The sequence below is a fragment of the Jaculus jaculus genome, chromosome 12 (genome assembly GCF_020740685.1).
Source record: "Jaculus jaculus isolate mJacJac1 chromosome 12, mJacJac1.mat.Y.cur, whole genome shotgun sequence".
In the NCBI taxonomy this organism is placed as follows: Eukaryota; Metazoa; Chordata; class Mammalia; order Rodentia; family Dipodidae; genus Jaculus; species Jaculus jaculus.
In genome coordinates this window covers 11,720,836-11,731,022 of record NC_059113.1, presented here as the reverse complement: position 1 = coordinate 11,731,022, position 10,187 = coordinate 11,720,836, and the positions used below count along the sequence as shown (strand labels likewise).

Here is a 10,187-nt window from a genome sequence, read left to right as displayed (position 1 = left end):
TTGGTTACATAGTGAATTTGAGACCAGCCCGGGAATTTGAGGCCACCCTATCTTAAAACAAAAACAAAGACAAACAAACCAAAAACACAAAACCAAAACCAGCCAAGTGAATGTTGCACCAAAGATAACTCACCTCTCGCCTAGCTCTGTGACCTTAGGCAAGTAGGAAACAGGAGTGTTCACGCCTGCCCTTTCTGTCACGTGATAAAATGTGGCTGGTGAAACAGTGCTGGGAAAACTGGAAACTAGGAAGCCACTGCCATTTGAGATAACTTGGAACCTGCGGGTCTGTGGGATGGACACGAGAGTTGGAAAGAGGACGACATCCAACCGTTGAAACATACCTGGGGTTCCCTGAGTCTCCTCGGGGTGGCGCATGTTGTTGGCAGGCAGGAAACGCTTTTACATGGTGGGACAGGTGGCTCGGCGTGTGGAGCACACGTGTGAACACATGTAAAGGTGTCTGGCTGCAGGGCCCAGGGGGTCATAGTCTCTGCAGTACTGTGTGTATGGTTCAACTGTGAGCCGAGAGGACTGAGTTCTGGTTTAGTAGCCTTGAAGGAGTCCTTCAGACCTCTATGAGCTCTCAGTTTCCTCCCTTCTGTCTCTCTCTTTCTAACTCTCTCTCTCTGTTTTCTTCCCTCCCTCCCACCCTTCTTTCTTTCTCTCTCTCTTTCTCCCCTTCCTTCATCCCTCCTTCCCTCCCTCCTTCCTTCCTTTCTTTCAATTTCTCTCTCTTTTTCTTTCTCAGTTTCTTTCTCTCTCTTTCTTTCTTTCTTTTTTTTTTTTCTTTTTTGAGGTAGAATTTCACTCTAGGTCAGGCTGACCTGGAATTCACCATGTAATTTCAAGGAGGCCTCAAACTCACTGTGATCCTCCTACCTCTGTCTCCTGAGTGCTGGGATTAAAGGTGGGTGCCACCACGCCCAGCACGTAGGTTGTGGGGGCTGATTCCAGCTCTGTCTCGTCCCAGTCGGGACCCCATCTGGCTGTGGGACTTTCTGCTACTGGTTTTCCTGTATAATTTGATATCTGGGTCTGTGTTCTTGTGGGTCAGTCACTCATGCCAACTTTTGTACCTTTGTTGCTGTTCACTGAAGAGGTGGGATTTGGGTTTTTGGACATTGTAATTGTGGGGGCTGGGGAGATGGCTCAGAAGTTAAAGGTGCTTGCTTGAAAATTGTAATTGTGTGGAAATGCAGGAAGCTCACTTAAAAAAAAAAAGAACACACACAAAACAAGAAACCACAGGGCCTATCGGCCTGTCGTCATCAAGCAGACTAGAATAGTGCAAAAAACTCTAGGCACAGAGGAAATGAACTTGAGCAAAGGGGAACACAGGCCGCGAAGAAAGGGGAGAGAGGGCGGGAGAGCGCAGAGCGAGCTGAGGCCACAGCGGGGATGGTCAGGATGGAAGAGGTGGCCGTGAAGCAGGGCTTCCTGCACCTTCAGCAGCAGCAGACCTTCGGCAAGGTGCGCGTGAGGCCGGGCCTGGGCTGGGCAGAGCGTCTGGAGGGAGGGCAACCACGAGTTCCTGGGCCGGAGGGGCTCCCGCCACCCTCACCTCCCGTGGGGCCACGGGCTCAACCCAATCAGACAAGAGCTCGGCCTTGGGAAGGTGCTTTTCTTGCGGGAGCTCACCTCCCGAAGCAGGCCCCACATTGCACCCTTGGCTGAGGGCCGTTTGTTGTCTTGTGGGGGACCAGGAAGGAAGGAAGGGGGTGCTGACCTCATCTCTTCTTGCTCTCATGCTCCGCATGCACTCCTGGGGAACAACTTGGAAGGGTTTGGAAGAAAGAGCTGGGGGGCCAGTTTGGGATGACGGTGGAGGCCCCTTCCCCGTTTGCCTGGGCCAGGGCCCCAGGGTGCTCCAACCTCCTCCCCGGGCCTCCTTCAAGGAGGAAGTCCTCAGCCTCCAGCTCTGCACCCAGGCATGCCTCCCCGCTCTCTCTCTCTCTTTTTCTCTCTCATGGCCCAACCTGTTCAGCAGTGAGGTGGAAAAGGTTAGGAGAAAGAAGGAAGTTGCTCAAGTTTTGTCTTTCCCACCCAATGAGGACACATCTCCTGTCTGAGCTGGCTTCCTCTCTCCTCTGGGGTTCAGTGACAGACATTTTTTTCCCCTAAACCAGTCCCTGCTGGATGGACCTGCCTGCCTTCCTGCACTCTGTATCCATAGGACTTTCTGAGGTCACTGTCCACCTTACAGATGGTCTCCATGCCCGGGCTGCTCCCATTGCCCTCTCTGCCTCCAGGCTCTCCCGAGGGCTGCAGTTCCTTCTCCTCATCCTGTATTTCCCACTCTAGTCCCTTCCCCATGGTGCCTCTCCTCTCCCCTTTGGTGACCATCTCTCCATCTCTGGTGGCTTCTTCTTGGGCCGGTGCTCAGAAGTGGCGCCGGTTCGTGGCCGTGCTCTACGGAGAGTCCGGCTGCTCCCTGGCCCGCCTGGAGCTCCAGGACGGCCCCGAGAAGACTCGCAAGAAGGTGATCCGCCTCAGCGACTGCCTGCGGGCGGCCGAGGCCGGGGGAGAGGCGGGCAGTCCCCGGGACACCAGTGCCTTCATCCTGGAGACCAAGGAGCGCCTGTACCTGCTGGCGGCCCCCGCTGCGGAGCGCCAGGACTGGATCCAAGCCATCTGCCTGCTGGCCTTTCCCGTGAGTGCGGCGCGGGTCAGGATGCAGGGCCAGCAGGCTGTGGGGGGTGGGGGGCCTGCTGGGACGGGTTTTGGTGCTGAGACCTGGGACCTCCTCCCCAGGGACAGAGGAAGGAGCCCTCGGGGCTGGAGGGGAAGAATGGCAGGCCCTGCATGGAGGAGAACGAATTGTACAGCAGCTCCCTAACAGGTGAGGGCTGCAGGGCAGCCTCCCCGGATGGAGTTGGGAGGAGGTGCAGGCCACTCTTCCGTCTTGTGGTTGCCCCCTGGCCCCGCCATCCCTCTTAGCAATTTTTTTTCTCTCCAACTGGCTTCTGGGGGTGGCCCAAGGTGGGGGAGTCTGGCCTGCCCTGCCCTGAGCATCATCTCCATTGGCTCCCAGCCTGGTCTCCCCAGGACCTTGCTGATGGAGAGAGGTTAAAGGCTGAGGGTCTAATTGAGCGTCCTGACCTCGACTTCAGTGGCTCTTGAGTGACCAACAATTGCTTTCTGTCTGGGCTTGGCCATGAGGGGTGTCCTGTGGCTAGCGAGAGCTTTGCTGGTGAGGCAAAGCTGGCCTTGCGCTCCCCAGTCTAGGTATGGGGGACACAGGAGACGTTTTCTATCTCCCTTTCTTCTAAGCTTCACTCACGGGGCTTACTGGTTATAGGAGGGTTTCACCTGCAGCTGAGACAGCGGGGACTGGGGAGGCAGCTGCTTTGGGGTGAGAGATGGGGTGGGGAACATTAGGCTGTGGCCCTGGCAACTGTGGCAGGAAGGATGTGGGCCCAGGATTGGGGTGATTGTGGCTGAGGGAATGAATGATGCCTTTTGCGGGGGGGCGGGTGTGTGGAGGAGTGACCTGATATGCAGCAGATCAGCCTTGAAGATCCAGCCTGGGGACATGGGTTCGTGGACAGCAGTTTGCTCGTTTACAAGAGGCCGGTGTGGAGGGAGCACAGCTGTTTCCTTAGCTGCCTCCTTCTCTTCTCCCAGGAGTCTCCAGCAAGGAATTTGCTGTGACCATGAGACCTACTGAAGCCAGTGAACGGTGCCGGCTCCGAGGGTCCTATACTCTCCGGGCCGGGGCGAGCGCCCTGGAGTTGTGGGGTGGCCCCGAGCTGGGCACCCAGCTGTACGAGTGGCCCTACAGATTTCTGCGGCGCTTTGGGCGGGACAAGGTGCGTGAAGGGGCCGCGCCGGGCAGGGCTGGCAGGACTATGAAAGAAGGGAAGTGGCCGGGAGGGGCGGAGGGGCATCCGAGCTGGAGAGAATGGGAGGAAGAGGAGGGCAGCTAGCACGATGGACGGCCGAGGAGCTAGAGGGCGTGAGAGATGCAGAGAGAGAGACCGAGGGAAAGATGGAGGCGTGGTAGGGACGTGTGAGGGGACAGAAGCTGAGGGGGTGAGAAGTGCCGGCATTTCTTGTGTGGAAGGAGGGGAGTAGATGAGAGAGGGAAGAGTTTTATTAGTGAAAAAGACCCGGCTTGTCAGGAATACTGGCACACGTCAAATCCTAGCACTATGGACGCTGAGGCAGGAGAACAGAGTTGGAGGAGAACTTGGGGTTACATGGTGAGACCCTGTCCCAAACCCACCCACCCACCCTATCCATTCAATCTATGCCTCCCCTCCCCCACCCCCGCCACTCTAGCAAACAAAACACAGGGCAAGAGAGGACATGAAGGCTCAGACAGTGACTGGCGGAGGGAAGCTGGAACCAAAGTGTCCAGGTGTTTGGGCAGCGAGGTGAAGACTGGGAAGCAGCAGTGTCCTGTGGCCAGCCAACAGCCCCTTTCCCCCTCACCACAGGTGACCTTTTCCTTTGAGGCCGGCCGGCGCTGTGCCTCTGGGGAGGGCAACTTTGAGTTTGAGACCCGCCATGGCAACGAGATCTTTCAGGCCCTGGAAGAGGCCATCGCTGCCCAGAAGAACTCTGCCCCTTCTGGAGCCCCGCTTCCACTCCAGCCCGCCACAGGGCCCGCGTTGCCCACTGTGCTGACCCGACCCGAGAGCCCCTATTCCCGACCCCACGACTCTCTACCCTCCCCTTCCCCAGGCATGCAGGTGCCTGGCACAAGGCCAAGGGGTCCCGAGGGGGAGTACGCAGTGCCCTTTGATGCGGTGGCTCGCTCCTTGGGGAAAAGTCTCGGGAGCATGCTGACAAGCCCTCCTCCACCCCAGGCTGACCCATTATATGCCAGTATCCATGAGGAACCTGTGGCTCCTTTACCTGACCACATATATGATGAGCCCGAGGGCATGGCTGCTCTAGCCCTGTATGACAGCCCACAGGAACCCCAATGCCAGGTGTGGAGGAGGCAGGCTACTGCCGATGGGCACCCCAACACCCTCCGGCAGAACTCTCCTGTGTCTGGCTGGCAACAGGGAACCCAATATGACAATGTCTTACTGAAGAAATGCCCGAAGTGATTAGGAGATGTGGCCCCTAGGGAGGGGATTGGAGGCTGGGGGGCGGGGGGCCAAGAGGGGGTAAGTTGCTCCCTTTTCAGCCTCTACTGGGGGGCCCTCATGGCCACTGCATTGGAGTTCCTTTCTCTGCCTGTTCAGAGCCCCAAGCTTGGCCTGCCTTGTTTGTCCCAATGGATGGTCACTCCCAAGGCTCTTGTGAGTCACCAGTCTAGAGGAGGAAGAGGAGCCTACAGAGACCCACCCTCCTCCTCCTGCTTTCCTGCTTCCTCCCCTGCTCCAGATCTAAAGGGAACCAGGGTCCTTTATGGCAGGGGACAAAAGGGTGTCAACAGGATGTCTTCAGATGTCCTCCTTCTTTGGCTTGTATGGGGTCTCCTGCCCGCCGATGTCCTCTTCCACGGCCAGGTTTCAGATTTCTCTGTGGCATTAAAACGTTTCTGCACTGTTTCTTTGTGGACTGGCTGCTGTGGGGTGGGATGAATGCTGCAACTGACCACCATTAAAACCTCCTCACCAAGCTGCAGGGGCCTCCGTGGGCCTGGGCCGAGCCCTCAGCATCTCTCTACAGAGTCGAATGATGTTTGTCTTCGCCCGTTCTAGGCTGTGGTCATTGGATCCCATGGGCTGGGTAGTTTGTAAGGAAGAGAGGGGCACTTAGCTCGCAGTTCTGGAGGCTCTATGAGCATGGTGTGGGCACCTGCTTGGCGTCCGGCGAGGGCTTCCTGCATGATCATGTCACAGAGGATGTCACACGGCCAGAAGACAGCAGGTGTGCCAGAACGAGCAGAGCCACTCCAGGACAACCCACAAATCCAGGACAACCCACAAATCCACGACTGGTTGAATTCTTCCATGAAGTCAGAGCCTTCGTGACCCAATCACCTCCAGATACCGTCAGCACATACATTGGGAGATTCTCTTTGTGACACATGAAATTTGAGGGGTACCTTCAAAGCATGGCAATGTTCATGCATGTTTCCTTGCTTGCTAGGACAGGGTGAATACAAAAAACTGATGTGAGTGCACTGGAGGTTGGTTAAAAATGTTGGACTGGCTGGGTGTGGTGGCGCCTGCCTTTATTCCCAGTGCTTGGGAGGCAGAGGTAGGAGGATTGCCGTGAGTTCGAGGTCACCCTGAGACACATAGTGAATTCCAGGTCAGCCTGGGCTAGGGTGAGACCCTACCTCGAAAAACAAAACAAAACAAAACAAAACAAAACAAAACAAAACAAAACAAGACAAAACAAAAAAGTTGGACTGTAGACAAAAAAAAAAAAAAAAAAAAAAAGACTTAGCATTTAATGTGTCTTTCACACACTAGGACCGGGGCTTACCAGTTGTGTGGTCCTGGCCCATCTTCCCTGGAACCTGTCCTCTATAATTTGAGGTTGTGGTGCCCTGGGAAGCAAAGAACCCTTCCAGCTCTGTACTCACCCTAGGCCCCCTTGTAACTCCATTATCCTCACAGGCTTTGTTTCCACATGGTTTTTCTTTTTTCTTTTTTTTATATTTAAGAATTTATTCCTCTTTTATTTTATAAAACAGGGTTAGTTCTTAAAGACAGGTTGAACACAAACTCCTGGAGGCAAGCGACACTTCCACCTAGGTCTTCCTGGAAGCTCGGCTTACAGGCCTGGGCCATTGTGCCCACCTGTTCTCCAGTTCTTCCTTTGCTTCTTGGCTTCCTGAGTTGTTTCTTCAGAAATCAAATGCCTTAGTCAACTCTTCAGGGGGCACAGGACACCATTCCAGTGATCCAAGCGGGTCTTCAGACCGTGTCAGTTTCAACTTGCTCCAGACACATGAATCTTCCTCCCCTGGGTAAAACTCAGGGTCCACATCAGTCTCCAGATCAGTATTATTTGGCTCACATCCTGTCAGAGGTGGATCCTCAGAAGAGCTTGAGGCACACAGAGCTCCTTTTTCAAATCTGGATGCCAGACCATCCTTCATCACCACCATCGATTTCATCTGGTATGTGCCACAGGTTCCTGCATAGTCCTCCTTCCCCTTCACACTTGAGGCCCCAGGGTGCCCCGCAAGCACTTCTTTGCCCCTATAGGAATGGGACTGGAGACTCCATCTCCACTCTGCTGGAGCACGCCCTGCATGGAAGGCTGAGTAGTGTTGTTTCCAGTGACGCACGGGTTCATTCCTGCAGATGTTTTATTTTCCAGGCAGATGTCTGCTCAGAGATGGGAAGAAGCTCAGTGGCTTGTGGCGAAGACCTGCGAGCTCTGAGGCAGAAGCTGCTCTATCCCCGTATGGTTTTTCTTCTGATCAAAACCCAGGTTCAGCTATCATCCAGACAAAGTGGTCATTGTAGTCATGATCTCACAGTACAGTCTTGCTAATTGCATAAGACCTGCATAATTTTTGGGCCCACCAACAGCTCATGAATGATGGAGGAAGGGAATAAAAGATGTCAGTATAGAAAGGGAGGATAAACAGGAAAAGGGGGCTCAGTGGACAGGCTTGGGAAGAGGGACTAAGGAGAGTAGTGGGAGAGGATTTTGTAAATTTTTTTTTTTTTTTTGAGGTAGGGTCTCACTCTAGCCCAGGCTGATCTCTGGAATTCACTCTGTAATCTCAGGCTGGCTTTGAATTCATAACCACCTCTGCTTCCCAAGTGCTGGGATTGAAGTCATGCCTCACATGCCTGGCATATTTTATAAATTTTTCTAAAAAAATTATTTATTTATTTATTTGACAGAGAAAGATGGAGAGAGAGAGAGAAAGAGAGAAAGAGAGAAAGAGAGAGAGAGAGAGAAAGAGAGAGAGAGAGAGAGAGAGAGAGAGAATGGGTGCCCGAGAGCTTCAGAACTCCAGACATATGTGCCACCTTGTGCATCTGGCTAACATAGGTCCTGGGGAATCAAATCTAGGTCCTTTGGCTTTGCAGGCAAATACCTGAACTGCTAAGCTATCCCTCCAGCCCTTTAAAAATTATTTTATTTATTTAAATTTTGTTTGTTTATTTATTTAATTGAGAACGACAGACACAGAGTGAGAAAGAGCAGATAGAGGGAGAATGGGTGTGCCAGGGCCTCCAGCCACTGCAAACGAACTCCAGACAAGTGCGCCCCCTTGTGCATCTGTCTAATGTGGGTCCTGGGGAATTGAGCCTTGAACTAGGGCCCTTAGGCTACATAGGCAAGTGCTTAACTGCTAAGCCACTTCTCCAGCCTATTTATTTTTTTATTTGTAATTTTTTTAAAAAGATTTTTAATTATTTATGAGAGACAGAGACAGAGAGAGAATGGGCATGTCATGTCAGGGCCTCTAGTCACTGCAAATGAACTCCAGAGGCAGATAACCTTGTGTATCTGGCTTTAGGTGGATACTGGGGAATTAAACCTGGGTTCTTAGGCTTTGTAGGAAAGTGCCTTAACCACTGAGCAATCTCTCCAGTCCTTATTTGTAAATTTTTTTTTTTTTTTGGAGGTAGGGTCTCACTCTGGCCCAGGCTGACCTGAAATTCACTATGGAGTCTCAGGGTGGCCTTGAACTCATGGCGATCCTCCTATGTCTGCCTCCTGAGTGCTGGGATTAAAGGCGTGCGCCACCACGCCTGGCTATTCTTATTTGTAAATTTTTAAGTAAAGTTTCTTAGCTTGTTAAAAACAACTGGCTTCATGGAAAGGAATGGCTGTCAATTTCTCATATCAGCACAGCCAGCAAACATCATGGCATGTCATGTGTATAAAGCTGTAGAATTCCCTGGCCTCAGGCTGTATGTACGCAGAGGAGGAGAGAAGATGCAGAGGGGACAAAAAGATGAATCAAGGGCTTCAGAGAAGACAGCTCTGTATGTTTGGGTGGGGGCAGGGTTAAGAAAGTCTTCCTATCAAAGGTGCCTTTAGGGTGAGCCTTTCAGGATGAGGAGTTTGAAGCATGGGGAGAAAGAGCTTCCTGGATATCCCGGGTGGAAATGAGGGTGAAACCATGGAAGGAGTCAGGAAGCAGGTCTATGCTCAGAGTCGAGGGGAGACATGGTAATCTACAGACAGTCCCTCACCCACAATGGTTCAGCTTGGGATTTTTGACCTTTTTGTTTTGTTTTGTTTTTCTTCTTTAAATTTTTTTTTTTTTTTTTCCGAGGTAGGGTCTCACTCTGGTCCAGGCTGACCTGGAATTAACTCTGTCATCTCAGGGTGGCCTTGAACTCATGGCAATCCTCCTACCTCTGCCTCTTGCCCAGCATGCACAAGCCCTAGATTAAATCCCCATCACTGCATCAACCAAGTGTGACGGCACATGTCCGGAATCCCAGCACTCGAGAGACAGAGAGAGGCAGGAGGATCATAAATTCAAGGTCATGCCTGGTTACACAGCAACTTTAAGGTTAGCCCGGAATACCTGAGACTGTCTCAAAACAGACAAAAGCAAACAAGCACAATAAGTGAATTTCGAACTTTGCTCTTTTCTTCTGGTTAGTGATATAGGCAGTCTTCCAATGCTGGGCGTCAGTGTGAGCTGCAGTTCCTAATCAGCACCACATTCACTGAAGCAGGTCAGGTGCATTTACCTTGAACTTGGACTTAACTAGCATGGAATCCCATCATGGGCGGAGGAGCATCTGCAGGAAGGAAGCAGATTCTGATCGGGTCAGATGGGAACTTCAATCAAGTTAGAGAAAAAGGCATGTCCAACCTATTATATCTTTGTATGTGTGGGTGTGTGCGCACGTGCGTGTGTGTGTAGTATGTATGCATGGTGTTGCAGTGTGTATGTGTTCACACATACATGGAAACCAGGGGAGAATGTCAAGTGTGCCCCCGTGCCTCCCCCCATCTGATATTTTGTTGAGTCTCTCTCTGAACTTGGAGCCACCTTTTTTTTTTTCTTTTTTGAGGTAGGGTCTTGTGCCTTTTTTTTTTTTTTAATTTTAGAGAGAGCAAGCAAGAGAGAGACAGAGGGGGAGAGAGAGAATTGGGGCACTAGGGCCTCAGCCACTGCAATTGAACTCCAGATGCTTGCGCCACCTAGTGGACATGTGCAATCTTGCACTTGCTTCACGTTTGTGCGCTGGCTAACGTGGGACCTGGAGAGTCAAACATGGATCCTTAGGCTTTGCAGGCAAGTGCTTTAGCTGCTAAGCCATCTCTCCAGCCTGGAACTGCCT

General features: G+C 52.4%; 1 protein-coding gene across 1 annotated transcript; it reads left to right on the top strand.

Annotated features, from left to right (window-relative positions):
• Positions 1-1,366: 1,366 nt before the first annotated feature.
• Dok2 (docking protein 2) lies at positions 1,367-5,072 on the top strand. The gene is made up of 5 exons (XM_004669683.2): positions 1,367-1,473; positions 2,387-2,653; positions 2,755-2,842; positions 3,628-3,812; positions 4,443-5,072. Exons 1-5 carry the CDS (start codon positions 1,402-1,404, stop codon positions 5,061-5,063), a joined length of 1,233 nt encoding a protein of 410 aa, XP_004669740.1. The 5' UTR covers positions 1,367-1,401; the 3' UTR covers positions 5,064-5,072.
• The last annotated feature ends 5,115 nt before the right edge of the window (positions 5,073-10,187 follow it).

Coding starts and splice junctions, on each gene's coding strand:
- Dok2 (XM_004669683.2), top strand. CDS start 1,402: ATGGTCAGGATGGAAGAGGTGGCCGTGAAGCAGGGCTTCCTGCACCTT. Junction 2,654..2,754: donor TCTGCCTGCTGGCCTTTCCC/GTGAGTGCGGCG, acceptor CCTCCTCCCCAG/GGACAGAGGAAGGAGCCCTC. Junction 3,813..4,442: donor GGCGCTTTGGGCGGGACAAG/GTGCGTGAAGGG, acceptor CCCTCACCACAG/GTGACCTTTTCCTTTGAGGC.